Genomic DNA, 27,059 nt, shown 5'->3' on the forward strand with positions numbered 1-27,059 from the left:
CCAGGTCAACTCTGTGGTTCTGAAGTTACAATTAAACATTAAGAATTCTATCATTGTTCTGGGCACAGTCGCTCATGCCTATCATCCAAGTGCTTTGGGAGGCTGAGGTTGGAGGATTGCTTGAGGCCAGGAGTTTGAGACCAGCCTAGGTAACATAGTGAGATGCCCATCTACAAAAAAGCTTTTTTTTAATTAGTCAGGCATGGTGGCACTTATCTGTAGTCCCAAATACTTGAGAGGCTAAGGTGGGAGAATTGTTTGAGCCTGGGAGTTCAAGCTTACAGTGGGCTATGATTTTTGCCACTGCACTCAAGCCTGGGTGACAGAGCAAGACATTGCCCTTTTTTTTTTTTTTTTTTTGAGACAGGATCTTGCTCTGTTGCCCAGGCTAGAGTGCAGTGACGCCATCACAGCTCACTGTAGCCTTGCCCTCCTGGGCTCAAGCAATCCTCCCACGTCAGCCTCCTGAGTAGCCAGGAGTACAAATGCACGCCACAATGCCTAGCTAATTTTTAAATTTTTTGTAGAGATGAGGTCTCACCATGTTGCCCAGGCTGGTCTCTAACTCTTGGGCTCAAGTGATCCTCCCGCCTTGGCCTTCCAAACTGTTGTGTTTACAGATATGAGCCACTGTGCCTGGCCAAGACCTTGTCTGTTAAAAAAAAAAAATACTATCAAATACCCTCATTGTATTTTTTTTTTTTTTAAGACGGAGTCTCGCTCTGTCGCCCAGGCTGGAGTGCAGTGGCCGGATCTCAGCTTACTGCAAGCTCCGCCTCCCGGGTTCACGCCATTCTCCTGCCTCAGCCTCCCAGGTAGCTGGGACTACAGGCGCCTGCCACCTCGCCCGGCTAATTGTTTGTATTTTTTTAGTAGAGACGGGGTTTCACCATGTTCACCAGGATGGTCTCGATCTCCTGACCTCATGATCCGCCCGTCTCAGCCTCCCAAAGTGCTGGGATTACAGACTTGAGCACCGCGCCCAGCCCCCTCATTGTATTATAATTGAGTATGAATTAATAATTAACTATAGTACTGCCAATAAGAACTATGTTTATCGAGTGCTTCTTCTCTACTGGATATCGTGCTAAGATCATGCATCATCTCATGTAACTCCCTAGGCTCTTGGATAGATACTACTATTCCCTATCACAAATGAGTCAGCTGGCTGGGCGCGGTGGCTCACACCCATAATCCCTTTGGGAGGCCGAGGTGGGTGGATCACCTGAGGTCAGGACTTCGAGACCAACCTGGCCAACATGGTGAAACCCCATCTATTAAATATACAAAAATTAGCTGGGTGTGGTGGCAGGTGCCTGTAATCCCACCTACCTGGGAGGCAGAAGAATCACTTGAACCTGGGAGCCGGGAGATGGAGGTTGCAGTGAGCCAAGATCGCACCACTGCACTCTAGCCTGGACAAAGTGAGACTCTGCCTAAAAAAATAAAAAAATTACAAATAATAAGAAAAAAAAAGAGCGAGCTGAGGTTTAGAGGGGTCAAGTAATGTCGGAATTTCTCGAAATCCCTAGAGTTCAGAACCGGTTCCATAAACCTCAGACATGGCTCAGCCACCCACCCCTCTCTGATGGTTCCAGGGTGACTCTGGAGGACCCCTCAACTGCCCCACAGACGATGGTGGCTGGCAGGTCCACGGTGTGACCAGCTTTGTTTCTTCCTTCGGCTGCAACACCCAAAGGAAGCCCACGGTGTTCACTCGAGTCTCGGCCTTCATCGACTGGATCGAGGAGGTGAGGAGGGCAGGGCGGCCGGGAGGGCTCCAGGGTGGTGGCTCTTCTGAGAGGTGATGGGTGAGAAACGTTGGATCCTGGGGGAGGGCCTGAAAGGATCCTAGAAGCTCAGTGGGGAAGGGCCCTTGGGGACATTCCAGAAGAGCTTGGGGATGCTTTCTGATATAGTGTGTCTCTGGGAACTTGATGGCTTCTGAGTGGCGCTTGGAACTACAGCTGAACTTCCTTGTTTCAACAAGTGTTTATAAAGTATCTCCTCTGGTCTTGTCCTCTCTTGTCAGGGAGGATAGAGAGACATGCCAGACCAGAGGCTGCCTGCTGGGGGACAGGTGATACATAAACGATAATGACGAAGTCTGATGAGAGCCAAGAGAGGGGAGTCCAGGCCCCAGGCTTCATCTGGGGATGGGTGATCAGAGAGGATTAATAATGCTCGTGATAACAGTAATAGCTTAAAAAAAAAAGAAAAGAAAAGAAAAAAAAAGAGAGAGTAATAGCTGGACTCGGTGTACTCATGCCTGTAATCCCAGCACTTTGGGAGGCTAAGGCAGGTGGATCACGAGGTCAGGAGTTCAAGACCAGCCTGGCCAAGATGGTGAAACCCCATCTCTACTAAAAACACAAAACTTAGGTGGGTGTGGTGGCAGGTGCCTGTAATCCCAGCTGCTTGGGAGGCTGAGGCAGAGAATTGCTTGAACTTGGGAGGCGCAGGTTGCAGTCAGTCGAGATCATACCACTGCACTGCAGCCTGGGTGACAGAGCAAGACTCCGTCTCCAAAACAACAAAAAGTAATAGCTAGCTGGGTGCAGTGATGCCCACCTGTAGTCCCAGCTACTCAGGAGGATCGCTTGAGCCCTGGAGTTCTGGGCTGTAGTACGCTATACCCATTGGGTTCTGCACCAAGTTTGGCATCAATGTGGTGATCTCCTGGGAGTGGGGACCACCAGGTGGCCTGAGGAGGGGTGAACTGTCCCAGGTCAGAAACGGAGAAGGTCAAAACTCCCATGCTGATAAGTAGTAGAATCACACCTGTGAATAGCCACTGTACTCCAACCCAAGAGGCGGAAGTTACAGTGAGTTGAGATCATGCCACTGCACTCCAGCCTGGGCAACACAGCAAGACCCTGTCTCTTAAAAAAAAAAAAAAGTAATGCTTGCTTTGGGAGCACATAAACTAAAATTAGAACGATACAGAGATTAGCATGGCCCCTGCACAAGGATGATATGCAAACTCATGAAGCCTTCCATTAAAAAAACATTTCTGGCCTAGTGCAGTGGTTCATGCTTGTAATCCCAGCACTTTGGGAGGCCAAGGCAGGCGGATCACCTGAGGTCAGGAGTTCAAGACCAGCCTGGCCAACATGGTGAAACCCTGTCTCTACTAAGAATACAAAAAATTAGATGGGCGTGGTGGTGCATGCACGTGGTCCCAGATGCTAAGGAGGCTCAGGCAGGAGAATTGCTTCAACCTGGGAGGCGGAGGTTGCAGTGAGCTGAGATTGTGCCACTGCACTCCAGCCTGGGTGACAGAGCAAGACTCCATCTCAAAAAAAAGAAAAAAAAGAAAAGAAAAGAAAAAGAAAAAAAATGGTAATAGTGATGATTTATAGACCATAATACCTTGGTTCCCAGACCCATGTTAAAAAATATATATATATAAGGCCAGGCACAGCAGCTCACTCCTGTAATCCCAGCACTTTGGTAGGCTGAGGCAAGTGGATCAAAAGGTCAGGATTTTGAGACCAGCCTGGCCAATATGGTGAAACCCTGTCTCTACAAAAATATTAAAAAATTGGCCGGGTGTGGTGGTGCATGGCTGTAATCCCAGCTACTAGGGAGGCTGAGGTAGGAGAACTGCTTGAACATGGGAGGCAGAGGTTGCAGTGAGCCGAGACTGCACCATTGCACTCCAGCCTGGGTGACAAAGCAAGACTCTGTCTCAAAAAAAAAAAAAAAAAAAAGGCCGGGCGCATTGGCTCATACCTGTAATCCCTCCACTTTGGGAGGCTGAGGTGGGCAGATCACGAGGTCAGGAGATTGAGACCATCCTGGCTAACACGGTGAAACCCCGTCTCTACTAAAAATACAAAAATTAGCCAGGCATGGTGGCGTATGCCTGTAGTCTCAGCTGCTTGGGAGGCTGAGGCAGGAGAATGGCATGAACCCAAGAGGTGGAGGTTGCAGTGAGTTGAGATCGTGCCACTGCACTCCAGCCTGGGCAACAGAGTGAGACTCTATTTAAAAAAAAAACCCAAAGTATATATTTTCTGTATATATATACACACACACACACACACACATATATGCACACATACCATCTAAATTTGTGCCAGGCATTGTAGAGAGAACCTTAGTTAACCATTTAATCAAGAACCCCCCATGAGGTAAGTTCTATCATTATCTCTACTACATAGAGAAGGAAACTGAGGCTCAGAGAGGTCAATCCCTCTCCCAGGGTCACACAGCAGGGCTGGAAATTGAACCTAGTTTCATCTGGCTCCAGAACCTGTGCTCCTAAATTGACTATTCTGTCCATCCACCCCAACTTTTCCAGACCATAGCAAGCCACTAGAACCAAGGCCCAGCTGGCAGTGCTGATCGATCCCACATCCTGAATAAAGAATAAAGATCTCTCAGAAAATTCCAAGTTGAATCTTTCTTTGTTGACTCACCTCTTCCCCTCTGGCCTGTTCCTAAAATCTTAGATCTCATATGCAGAGATAGGACCAGGTCCAACCCTTTCATATGAAGATGAGGCAAAAATGATGCTGGGGGAGAAGGGAGTTGCTTTCCAGTGACCTGACCATCCTGGTTTGCCTGGAACTTCAGGAATTCTTAAGACACTGGACACTTAATGCTAAAACTGGGACAAGTTGGTCGCCTTAGTATATAGTCACACATAAGTCAGTAGCTTTTCAATGCAGGCATATAAACATGGTAAAAATCTGCAGATAGGCTGGGCGCAGTGGCTCAAGCCTGTAATCCCAGCACTTTGGGAGTGCGAGGTGGGCGGATCACGAGGTCAGGAGATCGAGACCATCCTGGTTAACACAGTGAAACCCCGTCTCTACTAAAAATACAACAACAACAACAAAAAAATTAGCCGGGCGTGGGCGTGGTGGTGGGAGCCTGTAGTCCCAGCTACTCGGGAGGCTGAGGCAGGAAAATGGCGTGAACCCAGGAGACGGAGCTTGCAGTGAGCCGAGATCGCACCACTGCACTCCAGCCTGGGTGACAGAGCAAGACTTCGTCTCGGAAAAAAAAAAAAAAAAAATCTGCAGATAAACAGACCCTGCCAGCCCCTCAGGAGGCTCATGGTAGAGTGGGAAGGACAGTGTGTGTTCAGCTTCCATTGATGGGCTGGGGGCTTTGGTTATTCATTCATTCAACAAACACTTATTCCTTGTTTTAGAGGAGGGCTCAGAGGGGTAAGGAGACATGGTTCCTGCCCTGAAGTGGCTCATTATTTAAAGATAACTGAGCTGTATTACTCTGTGTTGATACTGCTACAAAGAACTGCCCGAGACTAGGTAATTTATAAAGGAAAGAAGTTTAATTGACTGACAGTTCAGCATGGCTGGGGAGGCCTCAGGAAACTTACAATCATGGCGGAAGGTGAAGGGAAAGCAAGGGACCTTCTTTACAAAGTGGCAGGAAGTGCCCAGCAAAGGGGGAAGAGTCCCTTATAAAACCATCAGATCTGGTGGGAACTCACTCACTCACTATCATGTGAACAGCATGGGGGAAACCGCCCTATGATTCAATTACCTTCTCCCTTGACACATGGCAATTATGGGGATTACAATTCAAGATGTGATTTGGGTGGGGACACAAAGCCTCACCATGTCATGAGCATATCAGGGTCATTCATTAAACATGTGGCAAGTTCAGGGCTGGAAAAATAGAGACAAGTCAGGTAACCCTAGGGAGAGCCCTTGCTGCAGCGGGGAGAAGACACACACACAGATACACAGGTACACACAGGTATACACATACAGGTACACACACAGGTACACACAATGCTGCACACGAGCCCAGAGCCCAGCAAACAGTTGAGTTTTGAAAGAAAGAACGCTGGCCAGGTGCAGTAGCTCATGCTTGTAATCCTAGCACTTTCGGAGGCTGAGGCAGGTGGATCACCTGAGGTCACGAGTTTGAAACTCCGTCTTAAAAAAGAAAAAAAGAATGCTGTTACACAGACAAAAGCAACATAAAACAAGAGAGTCTGGCTGGCCCTGGTGGTTCATACCCGTAATCTCAGCACTTTGGGAGGCCAGGGTGGGTGGATCACTTGAGCCCAGGAGTTTGAGACCAGCCTGGAAAACATGGTAAAACCCCATCTCTACCAAAAATATAAAAATTAGCCAGGTGTGGTGGTGTGTACCTGTAGTCCCAGCTTCTCAGAAGACTGAGGTGGAAGAATCACTTGAGTCCAGGAGACAGAGGCTGCAGTGAGCTGAGACTGTGACAATGCACTCCAGCCTGGGCACAGAGTAAGACTCTGTCTCAAAAAAGAAAACACACAAACAAACAAAAAAAAGGAATCTCTTTACTCATATTTCTCTTTGAATACCATGAAAGGAAAGATTGTCCCAGCAAGGACACACACAAATGACTTTAACATTAATGGCCCATTTGTAGCCTCCCTTTATACTTTCAGCTACAACTGAAAAAGATGCAACATAGAGAATGATATAACAGAGAATAAATATATATTATTTTAATACAGATAATATGGAGAATAATATATACCTATACTCAGTTATCCTCCCTTCAGAATTAACAAATTTCACATTTTGCTTCATATTCTAAAAAATATCTATTACAATCATCCACTAGAAAAAGAGATCTATAATATTTTAGATCCAGCCTGTCGCCCAGGCTGGAGTGCAGTGGCGCAATCTTGGCTCACTGCAATGTCCACCTCCCAGGTTCAAGCAATTCTCCTGCCTTGGCCTTCTGAGTAGCTGGGACTACAGGCACCCACCACCATGCCCAGCTGATTTTTTTTTTTTTTTTTTGAGACAGAATCTCGCTCTGTTGCCCAGGCTGGAGTGCAGTGGCATGATCTCAGCTCACTGCAACCTCTGCCCCCCGGATTCAAGCAATTCTCCTGCCTCAGCCTTCCAAGCAGCTGGGACTACAGGCACAAGCCACCATGCTCAGCTAATTTTTGTATTTTTAGTAGAGACAGGGTTTCACCATATTGACCAGGCTGGTCTTGAACTCCTGATCTCGTGATCCACCACCTAGGTCTCCCAAAGTGCTGGGATTACAGGCATGAGCCACCGTGCCCGGCCTGATTTTTGTATTTTAGTAGAGATGAAGTTTCACCACGTTGCTCAGGCTGGTCTCGAACTCCTGACCTCAAGTGATCCACCCGCCTCGGCCTCCCAAAGTGCTGGGATTACAGGCGTGAGCCACTGTGCCTGGCCAAGATCTATAAATTTGGAGAGGAGATTTAATATCTTATAAAGGGTTACAGCCTATACGGTGGCCATGCTGACAGGCTGGGAAGTGTAGCCTCCCGCAGAGACCAGAAACAGGCACTCCAAAGGAGGATGGATTGGAATGGGAGCCTTAAGCTGAAAGAGTTGGCTAAACATACATATTCAACAGGTTATAGAAGGAGCTGTGGGCTGGGTGCGGTGGCTTGCGCCTGTCATCCCAGCACTCTGGGAGGCCGAGGTGGGTGCATCACTTAAGGTCAGGAGTTTGTGACCAGCCTGGCCAACATGGTGAAACCCCATCTCTACTAAAAAATACAAAAATTAGCCGGGTATGGTGGCAGGTGCCTGTAATCCCAGCTACTCAGGAGGCTGAGGCAGGAGAATTGCTTGAACCCAGGAGGCAGATGTTGCAATGAGCTGAGATTGTGCCATTGCACTCCAGCCTGGGAGACAAGAGCAAAACTCCGTTTCAAAAACAAAGAAGGAGCTGTAAATATTCACAAAGGGGGTCCTGACACATGTGTACTGAACAAACATGCATGTTACATGTGTCCCATGTTCACTGTGGGGTGGAGACTTAACATTTAAATGCATTACTGCTGGGCATGGTGGCATGTGCCTGTAGTCCCTGCTACTCGGGAGATGGAGACAGGAGGATAGCTTGAAGCTAGGAGTTCAAGGCTGCAGTGCACTATGATCACATCTGTGAATAGCCACTGCACTCCAGCCTGGACAACATAGTGAGACCCCATCTCTTTTTCTAAAGCATGAAAACAAGGCCCTGTACATCAAAAGGTGAAGCAGAAACACGAAGGCACTCAAGTGCAGCTTCTGTAAATAAGACAGAACCAGTCCATGGTCCCTGGTCTTCTTATCAGGAGAAAGTTAATGAAATCTGTGTCTTGACCAATCAAAGCTGTAGTTATGGCTGTGAAGCAGGAGCAGGGGGGCTGTTAGTGTCTGGTGGTGGATGAGCTGCAGTTGTTTTAATATTACTTATCTTAAGGCCACTGCTTGTTGAGCTGCTGGAGAAAAGGAAAAATCTCAGGTAGCTGGGAGCGGTGGCTCATGCCTATAATCCCAGCACTTTGTAAGGCCAGGGTAGGAAGAATGCTTGAAGAGGTTTGAGACCAGCTTGGGCAACATGGCAAAACCCCATCTTAGCTGGGTGCAGTGGCACATGCCTGTAGTCCCAGCTACTTGGGAGGTAGAGATGGGACTTGAGCCCGAGAGGTTGAGGCTGCAGTGAGCTGTGACTGCACCACTGTACCACTCCAGCCTGCGTGAAAGATTGAGACCTTGTCTCCAAAAAAAAAAAAAAAGAAAAAAAAGAGAGAAAGAAAAATCTTGTGGCAGTTAGAACATAGTTTTTTAAGTGTAGGAGTCTTAACCCTTATCTGGCATGACCTTAGATCTTGTTATAATTTGGTATCTTACTGCCACCAAGAGTTTGTTCTGTCAGTTGTATGATCTCTATTTAACATTAATTTTTTTGGGGGGTGGTGGTGGGGGACGGAGTCTCACTCTGTTACCCAGGCTGGAGTGCAATGCTGCCATCTTGGCTCACTGCAACCTCTTCCTCCTGGGTTCAAGTGATTCCCCTGCCTCAGCCTCCGGTGTGGCTGGGATTACAGGCATGTGCCACCATGCCTGGCTAATTTTTTATATTTTTAGTAGAGACTGGGTTTTGCCATGTTGTCCAGGCCGGTCTCAAACTGCTGACCTCAGGTGATCTGCCCACCTTGGCCTCCCAAAGTGTGGAATTATAGGCGTAAGCTACCGCTCCCGGCCTAATTTTTAACGTGAATGCTGGTCAGTTGTGTCTACACCACCAAAAGGAAGTCTAATGAGGTGTGTCTGACATCCCATCCTGTTATGGCTGGAAACTCAAATTTCAAAGTTTCTCTGGGGTTCCCTTGGCCAAGAGGAGGCCCATTCAGTGGTTGAGAGGGCTTAGGGTTTTATTTTCAGTTTCCACAGTTAAGGTGGAAGCCCTTTTTGCTCTTCCCAAAAGTCATCACCATGATGAACAGAGGGTTTTTATCCATCAGTTACTGCTTTTGCTTTTGGGCACATAATAGGATACCTCTTTCTTGCCCCCTTAAAGTTGGGTTTGGGCCAGGCACAGTGGCTCACACCTATAATCCCAGCACTCTGGGAGGCCGTGGTGGGAGGATCACTTGAGCCTGGGAGTTCAAGACCAGCCTGGGCAACATAGTGAGACCCCGTCCCTACAAAAAGTAAAAAATTAGCCGGGCATGGTGGCACATGCCTGTAGTCCTAGCTACTTGTGAGGCTGGAGTAGGAGGATCGCTTGAACCAAGGACATTGAGGATTGAGCGAGCCGTGATAATGCCACTGCACTCCAGCCTGAGTGACAGAGGAAGACTCTGTCTTAAAGAAAATAATAATAATAATACATCTATCAATTTGGCTGGATGTGGTGTCTCATGCCTGTAGTCCCAACACTTTGGGAGGCCAAGGCAGGAGGATCGTTTGAGCCCAGGAGTTTGAAACCAGCTTGGGCAACATAATGAGACTTTGTCTCTATTAAAAATACAATAAAATAATTAGCTGGGCATGGTGGCATCTGCCTATAGTCCCAGCTACCCGGGAGGCTACAGTGGGAGAATTGTTTCAGCCTGGGAAGTTGAGGCTTCAGTGAGGGGTGCTCACACTCTGTACTCCAACCTTGGTGACAGAGTGAGACCCTGTCTGTCTGGGGAAAAAAAAAAAAGGTTGGATCTGGCCATTAGGCTTGCCAAGGTGAAGTGTTGAGAGACAAAGCAAGTTGTCAGGCTCTCGTTTTCTCTGCCATGACATCTGGTTGTTGCTGGTCAGCCTGGTCCCAGGGTGAGATGTGAACTGGAGCCTCTGCTAATCCCTGATGGACATGTAGCCCAACCATGAAATAAACTCTGTTATAAGCCACTAAGACTGGGTGTTGTTTGTCACAGAGGTATGGACCTAACCTATCCTGACTGATAATACGAGTTTAGTGTTTGTCCTTCTACTCTGTGCTGTTATATTTTTATCATATATATAAATATCCTAAACCAATATATTGCATTGTTTTGGTTTTAAAAATACATGCACAGCTTCATGCTGTATGGACTGTCCTGCAAATTGCTTCTTTCACTCAATGTTGTGGGGAGTGTTTTTGTTTTGTTTTTTTTTTGAGATGGAGTCTCACTCATTCTGTCACCCAGGCTGGAATGCAGTGGTGCCATCTGGGCTCACTGCAACCTCCATCTCCCAGGTTCAAGTGATTCTCCTGGCTCAGCCTCCTGAGTAGCTGGTACTAAAGGTGCCCACCACCGTGCCCAGCTTATATATATATATATATATTTTTTTTTTTAGTAGAGACAGGGTTTTGCCATGTTGGCCAGAGTGGTCTCGAACTCCTGACCTCAAGTGATCTGCCTGCTTCAGCCTCCCAAAGTGTTGGGATTATAGGCATGAGCCACCCCGCCTGGCCATAATGTGTTTTTGAGATCTATCCATGCTGTTTTATATATCTCTAGTTCATTGCCGCTGTTTGTAGCATATCCCATTGCCTAAATTTTTATTATTCTTTATTCCTTGCACATGGATATTTAAAGCAGAGCTATTTTTTTTTTGTGATTGCAAACAGTGCTTCAGTGGATGTCCTTGGACATGTCTCCTGGTGCACGTGTGGGAGAGTTTCCCTAGGGTATATTCCAAGAAATGGACGTGCTGTGCTGACTGGGAGGACATGTTCATTTTCAACTTTACCAATTGCCAAATTGCTCTCCAAAGTGATTGTATCAACAATACTCCTTCAAATGCTCTTTTTTTTTTCTTTTCCCATCCACTGCCCCCACACATTACAAACTGGCCCCATTTTTCTCCTAAACCACTTCTGGCATCTCAGCCCTCCCCTACAACTCTCTTCCAACCTTTACCCTCACTCCAGCTCTTTTTGTTTGTTTGTTTGTTTGTCTGTTTGTTTTTTGAGACGGAGTCTTACTCTGTCTCCTAGGCTGGAGTGCAGTGGTGCGATCACGGCTCACTGCATCCTCCGCCTCCTGGGTTCAAGTGATTCTCCTGCCTCAGCTTCCTGAGTAGCTGGGATTACAGATGCGCACCACTGTGCCTGGCTAATTTTTTTGTATTTTTAGTAGAGACGGGATTTCATCATATTAGCCGGGCTGGTCTTGAACTCCTGACCTCAGGTGATCTGCCTGCACACTCCAGCTCTTGCAAAGCCTGAGAACTGGTATGGCAAGGACAGAGTGAGAGCAGGGGAGAAATAGAGTCAAGCTGAGCAGAGACTTCTGCATCATGGGGGTGCTGGGAGGTGGGGAGGAAGTTCTGAAACCACACACATTAATCATTGTTATTGAGTCAGACAGTGCCTGGTGACATGTAACTGTCAGGCGTTGCCAAGGCACAGTAGGGTTGCAAAGGCTGAGTGTCCACTTCCTCTCAATGAGTCAGGAAGAACCCTTGGATAATTCTCCAAAATAGTTTCAGAGTAAAGGGCAGTGGGATATGTGTAATTCCATAATGTGGCTGGCCAGTGGGCCCCCAAGGGACCTCTACTCATCCTCAGAGGGAGGCTGGGAGCTGTGATGACCCAGTTCTCTCCACACATGGGCAGCAGAGAGTCAGGGAATCTTGCCTAAAACTGCCAACAGTTCAATTTTCCTTTGTTCAAATCTCCAAGTCTTAACAATTCAAGTCTTTTAAAACCCATATAGTCAATAACTTAATTCTTTGAATAATGATTAGAATGTCAAGGCCAATAATTTTTTGCTTTTGATTTCTAAATCATGAAAAGCCAGCAATCCATTTTTCAAGAAGGCACAATGTCAATGCTTCAATTCCCTTTTTTTTTTTTGAGACGGAGTCTCACTCTGTCACCCAGGCTGGAGTGCAGTGGTGCAATCTCGGTTCACTGCAACCTCCACCTCCCGGGTTCAAGTGATTCTCCTGCCTCAGCTTCCTGAGTAGTTGGGATTACAGGTGCCTGCCACCACGCCTGGCTAATTTTTGTGTTTTTAGTAGAGATGGGGTTTCACCATGTTGGCCAGGCTGGTCTCAAATGCCTGACCTCGTGATCAGCCTGCCTCAGCCTCCCAAAGTGCTGGGATTACAGGCGTGAGCCACTGCGCCCTGCCTTCAATTTCCTCTTTAAAAATGAAAGAGGCTGGGCATTGGGGTTCACACCTGTAATCCCAGTACTCTGGGAGGCTGAGGCAGAAGGATCACTTGAGCTCAGGAGTTTGAGACCATCCTGGGCAACACAGCAAGAACTCATCTTCACTAAAAATTGAAAAATTAGGTGGGTATGGTGGCACATGCCTATGGTCTGAGCTACTTGGGAGGCTGAGGTGGGAGAATGGCTTGAGCCTGGAAGGCACAGGTTGCAGTGAGTCTAGATCACTCCACTGCACTCCAGCCTCGGTGACAGAACCACACCTTGTCCCTGCCCCACTCCCAAAAAAGAAAAAGGATCAAAGCTGGGCGTGGTGGTGAGGACCTATAGTTCCAGCTACTCAGGGGGCTGAAGTGGGAGGATTGCTGGATCCCAGGAATTCAAGTCCAGCCCACATAGCAAGACCCTGCCTCTTTAAAGAAAGAGAAAAGCTGGGGTGGGGACTCACTTTGGGAGGCCGAGGTGGGCGGATCACGAGGTCAGGAGATGGAAACCATCCTGGCTAACATGGTGAAACCCGGTCTCTACTAAAAATATAAAAAATTAGCCAAGCGTGGTGGCAGGCACCTGTAGTCCCAGCTACTTGGGAGGCTGAGGCAGGAGAATGGCGTGAACCTGGGAGGCGGAGCTTGCAGTGATCCGAGATCGTGCCACTGCACTCCAGCCTGGGTGACAGAGTGAGACTCCGCCTCAAAAAAAAAGAGAAAGAGGAAAAAAAGGGATCAATTGCAATTCTTGCTTTTTAATTACATACCAACAATTTCATTCTCCTTTTAAAATCATTAAAACGTCAATAATTACATATCAACAATTTCTTTTAATTACATATCAACAATTTCATTCTCATTTTAAAATTATTAAAACATCAGTAATTTATTATTTTAATCTTAAAAGAGTCAGCAATACCATTTTATTTTCCTTTTTCAGAATGTCACTAATGGCCACATTTTAGAGATTTCCACTTTGGGAAATAGATTTTTCAAAAATCACTCACATTCCCACTTACCTTACATAGTGGACCTCATTTCCATGATTCCTTCCACTTCTTTTTCTTTGCATTTAGAAAACCCATCAGCAGTTAGATTCAATGGACGCGGCCCAAGCACCTATTGGTATCCTGTGTTGGGTGCAGGGCAGAAGCAGATGACCCTAATTCAGCCAAGCCCACAGTCCAACTGGGAAGCTGGGTCCCTCCGTGTGGGGATCGTGACTCGGTTTGGTAGTTTTGTAATGGAGGCCAGGCTGATGTGGGGCCCAGGGAGCTGGGGTCACACTGGGATGGAAAGATTGGTACTCTCAAGGGCCTTCACATTCAGATGATTGAGGCATGAAGGAATTCCTATCAAATGTGAATCTGGGCCGGGTACAGTAGCTTGCGCCTATAATCCTAGCAATTTGGGAGGCCGAGGCAGGTGGATCACTTGAGGTCAGGACTTCGAGACCAGCCTGCCCAACAGGGTGAAACCACGTCTCTACTAAAAATATAAAAATTAGCTGGGTGTAGTGGTACGCACCTGTAGTCTCAGCTACTCAGGAGGCTGAGGCAGGAGAATCGCTTGAACGCGGGAGGTGGAGGTTGCAGTGAGCCGAGATCATGCCACTGCACTCCAGCCTGGGACACAGAACAAGACTGTGTCAAAAAAGTGAATCTGTCAAACTTTCCTTTTGTCAATTAACATCAAAGACATGGAGTGTATCCCAGTATTTTGGGAGGCTAAATTAGCTGGGCGTGGTGGGTGGGTGCCTATAATCCCAGCTGCTCTGGAGGCTGAGGCAGGAGGGGAATGCAGCTTGAGCGGGAGGTGGAGGTTGCAGTGAGCCGAGATCATGCCACTGCACTCCAGCCTGGGACACAGAACAAGACACTGTGTCAGAAAAAAAAAAAAAAAAAGTGAATCTGTCAAACTTTCTTTTATTAATTAACATCAAAGACATAGTGCTATCCCAGTATTTTGGGAGGCTAAATTAGCTGGGCGTGGTGGTGGGTGGCTATAATCCCAGCTGCTCCGGAGGCTGAGGCAGGAGAATTGCTTGAACCAGGCAGGTGGAGGTTGCAGTGAGCCAAGATCGTGCCACTGCACTCCAACCTGGGCAACAAGAGTGAAACTCTGTCTCAAAGAAAAAAAAAAAAAAGACAGTGCTGAGAAATCTCGTTCTCTGTCTGGCCAACATGGTGAAACCCCATCTCTACTAAAATATAAAAATTTGCTGGGCGTGGTGGGCGCCTGTAATCCCAGCTACTCGGGAGGCTGAGGCAGGATAGTTGCTTGAACCCAGGAGGCGGAGGTTGCAGTGAGCCGAGATTGCACCATTGCACTCCAGCCTGGGCGACAAGAGTGAAACTCCACCTAAAAAAAAAAAAAAAAAAGAAAAAAGATATCTCGTTCTCTAAAATCAGAGACTGTCAGAAACTTTGCTGTTTGAAATCACATCAGTGAGAGCAGAACATCCCACGCTTCTTTAGTGGGTCAGAAGAGCCAGGTTTGATACAGAGACACAGCCTGGATTTTCTACCCAGATGCAGAGCTTCAGATAAAGGGTTTTTGGACACAATAGTCTATATTTGTCTTACCTTTGTGGTGTCCAAGGAAACAAGACTCTGAATCTGATTCTCAGCCCACGCCAGATGTTAACCCCTTTACACATTGCCAGCTTTGCTTTAGGCCTATCAACACGGCTTCATTTCAATTTCACCTGAACTCCAGCCTCCCCCAAATCCTATGATAATCCCATTTCTTCCTTTGATGAGACCCTCCACAGTTTCTCTGGTGTGTTGTCTCTCTTGCTACATCAAGTTAATAAGCCTAATTTTGTGAAACTACAACTATATCCCTAGTGGTTTTTATCAGATTGGATTTGTCATAAAATTCAAGCCTTCTCTTTTCTTTTTTTTATCTTTTGAGATAGAGTCTCACTCTGTTGCCCAGGCTGGAGTGCAGTAGTATGATCTCGGCTCACTGCAACCTCTGCCTCCTGGGTTCAAGTGATTCTTCTGCTTCAGCCTCCCAAGTGGCTGGGGTCACAGGCATGCACCACGACACCCAGCTAATTTTGAACTCTTAGTAGAGATGGGGTTTTACTATATTGCTTAGGCTGATCTCGAACTTCTGACCTCAGGTGATCTACCCATCTCAGCCTTCCAAAGTACTGGGATTACAAGTGTGAGCCACCATGCCCAGACCATTGTTTTTTTTGTTTTTAAATTTTAAATTTAAAATTTTTTTTTTTTGAGACTGAGTTTTGCTCTATCCTCCCAGGCTGGAGTGCAGTGGCTCAATCACAGTTCACTGCAGCCTCAATCTCCCGGGCTAAAGCGATCCTCCCACTTCAGCCTACCAAGTAGCTGGGACCACAGATGTACACCATCACACCAGGCTGATTTTTAAAAAATGTCTGTAGAGATGGGTCTCACTATGTTGCCTTGGTTGGTCTCAAACTCCTGGGCTCAAGGGATCCTCCTGCTTTAGCCTCCAAAAGTGTTGGGATTACAGGTGTGAGCCACCACACCCAGCTGCTCTGTTCCTTTACTCACTCATTGATTCATTCATTCAGTGTTTGTCCAGCCTATGCTCAGTTTTTTTTTGTTGTTGTTGTTTGTTTTTTTGAGATGGAGTTTCACTCTTGTTGCCCAGGCTGGAGTGCAATGGCGTGGTCTCAGCTCTGCCTCCCGGGTTCAAGCAATTCTCCTGCCTCAGCCTCCTGAGTAGCTGGGATTACAGGCGCCTGCCACCATGCCCAGCTAATTTTTGTATTTTTAGTAGAGACGGGGTTTCGCCATGTTGGCCAGGCTGGTCTCGAACTCCTGACCTCAGGTGATCCGCCTGCCTCAGCCTCCCAAAGTGCTGGGATCATAGGTGTGAGCCACTGCGCGTGGCCCCTATGCTCAGTTTTAAGTACTGGGGACATGGTGGTGACAGGGCAGACAAGGTCCTTGGCTTTGTGGACCCTGCCTCTAGTGGATGAGATAGATAATAAATAGGTAATCACAAAAGCAAAGTAGCAGGCCGGGCGCGGTGGCTCACACCTGTAATTCCAACACTTTGGGAGGCCAAGACGGGCAGATCACGAGGTCAGGAGATCGAGACTTTCCTGGCTAACACGTTGAAACCCTGTTTCTACTAAAAATACAAAAAATTAGCTGGGTGTGGCGGTGGGCACCTGTAGTACCAGCTACTTGGGAGGCTGAGGCAGGAGAATGGCGTGAACCTGGGAGGTGGAGCTTGCAGTGAGCCGAGATTGCACCACCGCACTCCGGCCTGGGCGACAGAGCGAGACTCCGTCTCAAAAAAAAAAAAAAGCAAAGTAACAGATTATAAAGGGATTGGAAGGGTGCCCAGGGTCGGGGGGATAGAGGAGGTGGGCCGAAAAGGAGACACTACAATTGAACTGGAACCCGGGTGAACAGATCTCAGGAAAGAGCACTGCAAGCAGAGATCAGCAAAAGAAGTGAAGATGAGGCTGGGTGCAGTGGCTCACGCCTGTAATTACAGCACTTTGGGAAGCCGAGGTGGGTGGATGGCTTGGGGTCAGGAGTTGGAGAACAGCCTGGCCAACATGGCAAAACCCTGTCTCTACTAAAAATACAAAAATTAGCTGGACATGGTGGTGCAAGTCTGTAATCTCAGCTACTCAGGAGGCTGATGCAAGAGAGTCACTTCAACCCAAGAGGTGGAAGTTGCAGTGAGCCTAGATCAGGCCACTGCATTCCCCCCTGGGGAAAAGAAGAAGACTCTGTCCCCAAAAAAAAAAAAAAAAAAAGAAAAGGCCGGGTGTGGTGGCTCATGCCTGTAATCCACTTTGGGAGGCCAAGGCGGGCGGATCACCTGAGATCAGGAGTTTGAGACCAGCCTGGCCAATATGGCAAAATCCCGTCTCTACTAAAAGTACAAAAAATTAGACGGGCGTGGTGGTAGGCGCCTGTAAACCCAGTTACTCCGGAGGCTGAGGCAGGAGAATCGCTTGAATCCGGGAGGTGGAGGTTGCAGTGAGCTGAGATCACACCACTGCACTCCAGCTTGGACAACAAGAGCGAAACTCTGTCTCAAAAAAAAAACAAAAACAAAAAAAAAAAAAAAAAAAAAAAAGAAGATGAGCTTGTCAGATTTGCAAAATAACCAGAAGGCCAGTATTCTTGGAGCAAACTGAGTGAGCGGGAGGGTGGGGAAAGATGAAGCACAAAGGCCGAATTTTACCTGGGATGATAATCTTACACAAGCCTAAATGTATATATTTTCCCATAAATTAATGTACCTATAAAGTTGGAGTTGCTCTGGGACTCAAGTGGCATCCTTCTCCCAACCCCTGCTGTTTTCTGAAGGATTCCTAAGGAACCTTAGAGGTAGGGAGAGAGAAAGAGCTGGAAGTCCTTAATCTAGTCCAACCCTCTTATTTTACAGTTAGGGAAACCTAAGCTGAGAGAGGAGGTGGAAACCTGGTTGTAGGAGTGAGTGGGGAAGGGTTCACGGTCATTCTGGTAGGTAGGAGTAGGGCCAGAGCAAGGAGTCCTGGTTTGTGAACCACCAGCCGGCCGTCTAGGAGTTTACAGACCAGCAGTGGCAGTGTAGACAAAGGGCATATCTTCCTTTCCCCAAGGACATTGGCTCTGGAGCAATAACCCAGCAATGGGGGCTTTGGGGTGTCCCTCTTAATTCCGTAGCTCAGCCCATTCGGATATGCCAGCTGGAAAGAGAGAGGGATAAGACAACAGAGTACCTCTCTCTAACAGCTCAATCCCTCCCCCTTAGGGTTAAGATCGCGGCTGCAGTGGTTAGCATCTCTGCTTCCTCTAGCCGGCTATGTCATTGAACCTGTGTGATCAGACGCAAACTAGATCAGTATGACTTCAAAGCTTCAGTTCTTTTTCTTTTTTCTCTCTTTTTTTTTTAGATGGAGTCTCGATCCCTCGCCCCGGCTGGAGCACAGTGGCGCAATCTCGGCTCACTGCAACCTCCGCCTCCCCGGTTCAAGCAATTCTTCTGTCTCAGTCTCCCGAGTAGCTGGGACTACAGGCGCCTGCCAGCACGCCCGGCTACTTTTTGTATTTTTAGTAAAGACTGGGTTTCACCTTGTTGGTCAGGCTGGTCTCGAACTCCTGACCTCAGGTGATCCACCCGCCTCTGCCTCCCAGAGTGCTGGGATTACAGGCGTGAGCCACTGCGCACGGCTAAAGCTTCAATCTTTTTTTTTGTTTTGTTTTTTGTTTTTGAGACGGAGTCTCTCGCTCTGCCGCCCAGGCTGGAGTGCAGTGGCGCGATCTCGGCTCACTGTAAAGCTTCAGTTCTTAACCATCAGGCGACAGTGCGTAGTCTGGTAGCAACTGGAAAAGTCCTGCTGAGATTTAGCCTCCCATACACACAGAGTCCCACCCCGGACAGGCTGTATCAACCTCCAACGGCCATATGCCCACTGCTGTTTGCGTACACTGAGGCAGGACCTATAGACTCTATCCACTGACTCATCTGGAATGATTCCGCGGGGCGCCCATGCAAGAACCACTGTCTCCAAACAGCAGCCAGCCACTTCTTTCTCTTGGTTTCCTTCCTTTGAGTGGTGCAAAGGCTCAAGGGTGTAACCTCAGAATGGGGCCCTGACTCAGCTGTGGGCGAGCTCCTAGAGTATCTTAATTCCTGCTTCATTTCTTTCCATTTTGCAGTTGGGCAAACTGCAGCTCAAAAAGACAAAGAACGTCCCCGGAGCAAAAAAGCTGCTTAGAATGTAGCCAAAACTCCGCACGGTAAGGACTGAGGACTGTCAAAAGACCACCAAGAGTTAAAATCATGAAGCTGCGGAGCACCCCGGAGGCTAGAGAGACCCGGCCCCGCTTCCAACCTATGCTCCTCCTTTTAACTTCCGGGTGGGGCAAGATTTCCGGTTCCCGCGCGGCGCTCCAAAGCTCGGGGAGTGGTGGTCTCCCTTTTCTCGGAGTCAGTTGTGGGAGTTAGGGTCTTATTCTGATCTTCCCTCGTACCCCGCTCCCCCGTCCTCCAAGGTGGCACTTGCGCAGGTGAACGTTCCTTCTGTCCCCTTCCTTCTTCTTCCTACCCCGCGCACGCTCGCTCGCAGCCACAGTGGCTGCCTGCCCCAGGAGCTGGGAGTCCCTGCCTGTGGGGTAGAAAAATGATTGAAATGTGAGACCTGCGGGCTCCTCGGGCTGACTTGGACCTCACCTCAGCTCTGGAGGTGGACCTCGTCCTGGGGCCCTAGAAGCCCATTTCCGGACCCGGGCTAGGCCTTCGGAGCCCCGGCCGCATAGTGGGAGGAGTCGAGCTCAGCTCCCCCTACCACACCCGGGATTATTTTTATCGGTTGAGTCATCGCACTCCCTTTTATCCTTGTGGCCTTGGGCAAGTCCCCTCCCTCCGAGCTTCACTTTGCTTATCTGTGAATGGAAATAACAGTGTCTACCCCGTGGGCTATCGGGAGAATCAGTTGTGAGGGAATGCAGTGTGGGGTGTCTGGCCGGCGGAATTCCACAAATGGTAGTAGCAGTTGATGTCAGTGGAGGCTCCTGGGGCAGTAATTTATCAAGAATTTAACCTGAACTAAGGATCACACGGAGGAGGATCTATGTGTAACGTTCGGCGCAATGTCAGGAAATAAGGGCGCAGTACACTGGAGTTATTTTATCTTTTTTTGAGCCGGAGTCTCGCTCTGTCGCCCAGGCCAGAGTGCAGTGGCGCGATGTCGCCTCACTGCAAGTTCCTCTGCCACATGGGTTCAAGCGATTCTCCTGCCTCAGCCTCCCGAGTAACTGGGATTATAGTCGCTCTTCACCACGCCTGGCTAATTTTTTCCATTTTTAGTAGAGACGGTTTCACCATGTTGGCCAGGCTGGTCTTGAACTCCTGACCTCAAGTGACCCACCCGCCTCGGGCTTCCAAAGTGCTGGAATTACAGGCATGAACCACTGCACCTGGCCTGGAGTTATTTTTTCTCACTGGGTTTTTGAGAAAAGAAAATGAGTTTTTAACTGGTGAGGATAAGTTTGTGTTTGGCAAGTCGTCTTCTGAAGCTGAGAGGATTTATAAGCCGGGTAAATTGTGCTGGTTCATCCTTGAGAGCCAGCCTTAAGAATTGGCCCACTGACTGCCAGGCGTGGTGACTCCCAAAGCCTGTAATCCCAGCACTTTGGGAGGCCGAGGCGGGTGGATCACCGGAAGTCAGGGGTTCGAGACCATCCTGGCCAACATGGTGAAACCCCATCTCTACTAAAAACATAAAGATTAGCCTGGTGTGGTGACGGGCTCCTGTAATCCCAGCTACTTGGGAGGCTGAGGCAGAGAATTGCTTGAACCCAGAAGGCGGAAAGGTTGCAGTGAACCGAGACCGTGCCACTGCACTCCAGCCTGGGCCACAGAGCAAGACTCTGTCTCAACAAAAATAAAAATAAAAATAAAAAAGGGCCGCTGACAAACTGTTCCTAGAAACCTGGGTTGTAAAGACGTTGGGTGCTAGGAGCTAGAAGAAGTGATAAAAGGGTGTTTTCCTAAGTGGGTTAGGGGTTTTCACTCAGAAAGGTTTTTGGGCAGGAGGGGAAAACCTGAAAAGTTTTCTTCCTCTTGAGTTGTTATAAAAGTAATACATGGCCGGGCGCGGTGGCTCAAGCCTGTAATCCCAGCACTTTGGGAGGCCGAGACGGGCGGATCACGAGGTCAGGAGATCGAGACCATCCTGGCTGACACGGTGAAACCCCGTCTCTACTAAAAAATACAAAAAAACTAGCCGGGCGAGGTGGCAGGCGCCTGTAGTCCCAGCTACTCGGGAGGCTGAGGCAGGAGAATGGCATGAACCCGGGAGGCGGAGCTTGCAGTGAGCCAAGATCACGCCACTGCACCCCAGCCTGGGTGGCAGAGCGAGACTCTGTCTCAAAAAAAAAAAAAAAAAAAAAGTAATACATATGTGTAGTTAGAAACCAATACAGAAAGATGTAAAATGAAAAGTGTTCCCCCTTCTACTGTATCTGCCCTTCAGAAGTAAATACAATTGATTTCTTTGATAACCTTCCATGTATTATTTGGATATATAAGGTTTTATTTGCTTGTATGTATGTATTTTTAATTTCCTCAGATGGGGGGGTCATACTACACATCGATCAGGACCTTAGTCATGTTGTAATACTGACAGCTTTAATCACCAGTACTCATAAAGCCTGCTTCATTTTTTACATGGCGGCACCACTGAATGGTTGACTGTACTTCAGTCATTTCCCTGTTGATGGTCACTTAGGTTGTTCCCAAGATTTTGCTTTCCCACGGTGTTTCACCTATAACCTTTCTTGAACGAAATATTTTAGTCCAAGTCACCCCTAAGTGATTCTACTTTTCCCTACTCACCACCCTAGGTTAGTAACAGCTTACTTTGGGGGATGAGCACACCCTATTAACTGAACAAAAACCAAGATAATATGAGAAGAATTGGTGTACTCCCAAGAATATCCAAGCTGCTGGGTCCAGAATCAATTAAAGTCTGCTAAGAAATGGGTCAGGGAACCTTTAGAGAAGGGTGACTAGGTGCTGGGTGCATGGCAGCTAGTCAGCGTTAGTGATTGCTGGCTTCTGGCAATTGTTGCCCAGGAAACAGATTTGAGAGATTCTCTGAGGTGGGAGGGATTTTAAATGTCAACTCTCCTGCTATGTATTATATGTCAGGAAAGGATTAGTTCTTTGAGGGAACAGAGTATTAAAGGAGACGATGGGCCGGGCACGGTGGCTCACGCCTATAATCCCAGCACTTTGGAAGGCCGAGGCAGGGGGATCATGAGGTTAGGAGATCAAGACCAACCTGGCTAACATGTTGAAACCTCGTTTCTACTAAAAATACAGAAAAAATTAGCTGGGCGTGGTGGCACGCGCCTGTAGTCCCAGCTACTCAGGAGGCTGAGGCAGGAGAATTGCTTGAACCTGGGAGTTAGAAGTTGCAGTGAGCCAAGATCGTGCTACTGCACTCCAGCCTGGGCAACAAAGCAAGACTCCGTCTAAAAAAAAAAAAAAAAAACAAAACGATGATCCTTGAAAAGTGACTGCATCATGGGGCTGTACCCTAATGTGAGAATTAATTTAGTCATTTCTATTATTTGAACTGTCTCTTATTTTAAACTTAACATAGGATGTGTTTTCCTGTAAATAACTCCTTTTTTGAACTGGGGCCCTAGCCCAAATGAAGCAAAGGCTTTTTTTTCTGGCATTTTACAGGTATTTAATTTGGCCACCCCCCTCCCCCTGCTTACCATAGCTGGTTTGATAATCCTGGAGCTCTCAAATATCCAGAGGGTTGGAATTGTACTCTATTAGCATTTTGACAAGTCCCATACACTGATCAGAGGTGCTTCATTCTTGATCTTAACCTGGGTTCTTTTTTTTGGGGGGGGGGTGGGTAAGGACTCTGTTGCACAGGCTGGAGCACAGTGGTGTGATCACGGCTCACTGCAGCCTCTACCTCCCGGGCTCAGGTGGTTCTCCCACCTCAGCCTCCCTAGTAGCTGGGACTACAGGCTTGTGCCACCACACCCAGATAATTTTTTTGTTTTTGTATTTTTTGTAGAGACAGGGTTTTGCCATGTTACCCAGGCTGGTCTCGAATTCCTGGGCTCAAGTGATCCACCTTTTTTTTCCCCCCGAGATGGAGTTTTGCTCTTGTTGTCCAGGCTGGAGTGCAGTGGCACGATCTCGGTTCATAGCAACCTCCGCCTCCTGGGTTCAAGCGATTCTCCTGCCTCAGCCTCCCAAGTAGCTGTGATTACAGGCCATGCACCACCATGCTTGGCTAATTTTTGTAATTTTAGTAGAGACGGGGTTTCTCCATGTTGGTCAGGCTGGTCTCGAACTCCTGACCTCAGGTGATCCACCCACCTTAGCCTCCCAAAGTGCTGGGATTATGGGTGTGAGCTACCTCGCCTGGCTTTCTTTTTCTTTTTTTCTTTCTTCCTTTTTTTTTTTTTTTTTTTTTTTTTTTGAGACGGAGTCTCGCTCTGTCGCCCAGGCTGGAGTGCAGTGGCGCCATCTCGGCTCACTGCAAGCTCCGCCTCCCGGGTTCACGCCATTCTCCCGCCTCAGCCTCCGAGTAGCTGGGACTACAGGCGCCCGCCACCACGCCCGGCTAGTTTTTTGTATTTTTAGTAGAGACGGGGTTTCACCATGTTAGCCAGGATGGTCTCGATCTCCTGACCTCGTGATCCACCCGCCTCGGCCTCCCAAAGTGCTGGGATTACAGGCTTGAGCCACCGCGCCGGGCCTTTTTTTTTTTTTTAAAGAGATCTCGCTATGTTGCTCAGGCTGGAGTGCAGTGGCTATTCACAGGTGCAATCATACATAGTGCACTGCTCCTTTGAAGTACTTTTTAATGTTTGCTATTCTTTAATCATGATGAAAGAGATAGACTAGGGAAGTAGAAAGTCAGTAGATTAGATATTAATGAACTGACCTTATTCTCCTCTTTTGGCACCTCTTCATAAATTGCTTTGTAGACATAGCAAATGGTATATAAAAATGGTTGGAAGGGCCGGGCGTGGTGGCTCACGCCTGTAATCCCAGCACTTTGGGAGTCTGAGGCGGGCAGATCACGAGGTCAGGAGTTTGAGACCAGCCTGACCAACCTGGTGAAAGCCTCTCTCTACTAAAAATACAAAATTTAGCTGGGCGTGGTGGCACGTGCCCATAATCCCAGCCACTCAGGAGGTTGACGCAGGAGAATTGCTTGAACCTGGGAGGCGGAGGTTGCAGTAAGCCGAGATCGTGCCATTGCACTCCAGCCTGAATGACAGGGTAAGACACCGTCTGCAAAAAAGAAAAAAAAAAACAAAATGGTTGGAAGAAGCAAACACCCATGATTTTAAGCCGTCTCTCAAGCAAATCATGTGCATGTGCAATTCTTGTTTCAACATAATGTAAAATACTTCATAGTGAGGGGCAAAATGAATGCACGATTCTCTAGCAAGGCCAGTATTCTTCAATTGGCTTTGAGAACCTACATTTCTTATTTTGTTAAACCACTGTCATGTTTTCTCAATTGCGTTAATTGATCTACCAAGAAGACAAAAATAGAGTTTCTAGTAGCTTTATTAAGAAACCCTGTTAAGATTGGAAGGCTGATGGAACCTGGGTCTGGACCAAATCCATGAGATCCGAGGGGTTTAGCAGCTGTTGTGGTCTGTTTTTGCTGATTCTTACTTTTCTCTTTGTGCCTAGAAGTCTGAAACGTTTTTTTCTTGGTGTTCCAGAATGGAGACTGAAGTGTACCCAGAGACTCAAAGAAATACAGACGTCCAGCATGATCAAATGAGATCACTACCCAATGAAACGGTGGGCCGAGGAGCCAGAAGTTGTCCTGCTACCTGCTTTCCAGGTCTAGATTCCATGGGAGCCTTCTGGGCTCCCGCCAGAGAGCCTCAGTGAAGACTCTGTTGAAGACTTTAAAACCATGCTAGAAAGCCTCCAGAGGTTCAGGAAGTTCCGCTATGAGGATGCAGCTGGCTCCAGGGATGTCCTCAGGCATCTCCGGGACCTTTCTGGTTGGTGGTTGAGACCTGATATTCACACAAAGAAGCAGACTGTGGGAATGCTGGTGCAGGAGCAATTCCAGGCTGTCCTGCCCAAGGAGCTCAGAGCTCAAGCACAGAGATGTCAGCCTAGAATCAATCACTGGCTAAGTCTTGCTGCTTGCTTCTTGCTCAGCCTACATATGAGATGTCAACCTAAGCGTTCTCTTGGATGCAAGATTCAACTCACCTGTGGGAAATCTGAACTTCCACTTTCTTTGAGCTTGTCTTTGACTGGTTGTAATAAGAATCCATCAAAACCCATGTTTGGATCTCTTTTTCGCTGAGGCAGCTTTATTTCCTACGGAAAGAGTTTCTCTGTCCTCGTTAGGACAATCAGCCTGCTGCTTTGGGCTTTTCCAAGAGCCTATTTTTCATCTGCTGGATGCCTCTTTTTTTGCACTTTGTGACATGCTTTAATATATTGTTTTTATGTATCCAAAGAGGTAATCAGCTTTAACTTTCAGAATTCGTGAATCTTGGTTTGGTGGCATGAATGAAAGCTTATGTAACCCCACCAGTAACTCATTTGGGGTGCCCTTGAAATATTAAAGTTTGGTCCTCAATAAATATGTCCTGTGGTGATTAATCAGTTAGCGCTTAGTAGTCAGCGATTGGAGACAGGTGAGATAATTATCAGGCGTAGATGAGAGCTAGCGATAAGAACTATGGCTGTGGTGGTGGTTGCGCTGGGAAATAGGAACAGTCCTGGCCTTTGTTTTCAAAGTCAAGATTTAGATTGGACAGAACTGAGAAAGGGGTCAAACAGGGTCATAAGAGGTGAGTAACCTGTACACAGAGCTGTTTGATTGGCTGTTTCACCATGTCCATCACCTTTGTCCTATAGCTTGCCTATCTGCAAGAAAACTTACTGTAAAGCTCTCTGACGCTACTGTGTTTTGCTTTTTCCGCAACAGAGGTCATCGTTGTTTTTCTGTGTGTGGAGACCTGTTCTGTGACTGACAGCTGAGATAGAGCAGTAGCTGTGTCTGTGACAGGGAGGGTAAACAGCAGCTGCCTCCCCAGCACAGCCCAGTTCAGAGGAAACTGTCTGCCTCTGTGGCCTGGCTCTGGGACTTGTAACTCTGTTCCTCTTCTAGCAAACTTGGTGCCACTTCAGAAACAGCTTTTGGTGTGGGGAGTGGTCAGCTGCATGCTGGAACTCTTGTTGATTCTGCTGGGGTTTGTTGAGTACTTCCTGTGCCTCTGCGACTGCTACAGAATGGAAATGTAAAACCCACTTTTAAGGAAGTGTATCATTTTTGAAGAGAGGAAAAAGCCTTAAAAATACGTTGTTAGAAATGTTGGAGTCAAACTAGCCTTGCTTTTGGTATCTCGTTTTGAAACAGCACCAAGATAAAAGATTTTGTTTTTTAAAAAATTACAGGCTGGATGCGCTGGCTCACGCCTGTAATCCCAGGACTTTGGGAGGCCGAGGCGGGCGGATCACGAGGTCAGGAGATCGAGACCATCCTGGCTAACATGATGAAACTCCGCCTCTACTAAAATTACAAAACAAATTAGCCGGCGCCTGTAGTCCCAGCTACTCAGGAGGCTGAGGCAGGAGAATGGCGTGAACCCAGGAGGCGGAGCTTGCAGTGAGCTGAGATCGTACCACAGCATTCTAGCCTGGGCGACAGAGTGAGACTCTGTCTCAAAAAAAAAAAAAAAAAAATTACAAGCAGAGGAGAGAGGACAGTCAAGGTGTAGAAGTGACATTTTAATGAAATTTTGAAAGAGAAGTAGGAGATCATTGGACAGAAGGCAAAAGCATGGGAATGCAAAGATGTAAAGGTATATAGTGTTCGGGGAATAGTGACCATAAGATGAGTTAATTATGCTTTTTAGTAACTGTAAGGTAAGGACTTTTCTTTTTTTGAGACAAGGTCTCACACTGTCGCCCAGGCTGGAGTGCAATGGTATGATCTCGCTTCACTGCAACCTCTGCCTCCAGGGTTCATGCAATTCTCCTGCCTCCGCCTCCTAAGTAGCTGGGATTACAGGCATCCACCACCACACCCGGCTAATTTTTTGTATTTTTGGTAGAGACGGGATGTTGGCCAGACTGGTCTTGAACTCTGACCTTGTGATACACCCGCCTCGGCCTCCCAAAGTTTACAGGTGTGAACCACCGTGCCCGGCC

General features: G+C 47.7%; 1 protein-coding gene, 1 long non-coding RNA gene and 1 pseudogene across 2 annotated transcripts in view; all 3 read left to right on the top strand.

Annotated features, from left to right (window-relative positions):
* The window catches only part of CELA3B (chymotrypsin like elastase 3B), a 32,086-nt gene extending 27,687 nt beyond the window's left edge, over positions 1–4,399 (top strand). Inside the window, exons 11-12 of the mRNA XM_021934763.2 lie at positions 1,599–1,751; positions 4,307–4,399. Coding sequence (XP_021790455.2) covers positions 1,599–1,751; positions 4,307–4,324 — 171 coding nt within the window. The 3' untranslated portion in view covers positions 4,325–4,399. The remainder of the gene's footprint in view (positions 1–1,598; positions 1,752–4,306) is intronic.
* On the top strand, positions 2,907–3,006 carry LOC116272017 (annotated as a pseudogene).
* Positions 4,400–18,934: 14,535 nt separating the features above from the next.
* On the top strand, positions 18,935–25,486 carry LOC103882166. Its single transcript, XR_643904.4, has 2 exons — positions 18,935–19,387; positions 24,599–25,486. It is a non-coding gene; the product is annotated as an uncharacterized LOC103882166 (long non-coding RNA).
* Positions 25,487–27,059: the final 1,573 nt, after the last annotated feature.

Source organism: Papio anubis, chromosome 1 (assembly GCF_008728515.1).
Source record: "Papio anubis isolate 15944 chromosome 1, Panubis1.0, whole genome shotgun sequence".
Lineage (NCBI taxonomy): Eukaryota > Metazoa > Chordata > Mammalia > Primates > Cercopithecidae > Papio > Papio anubis.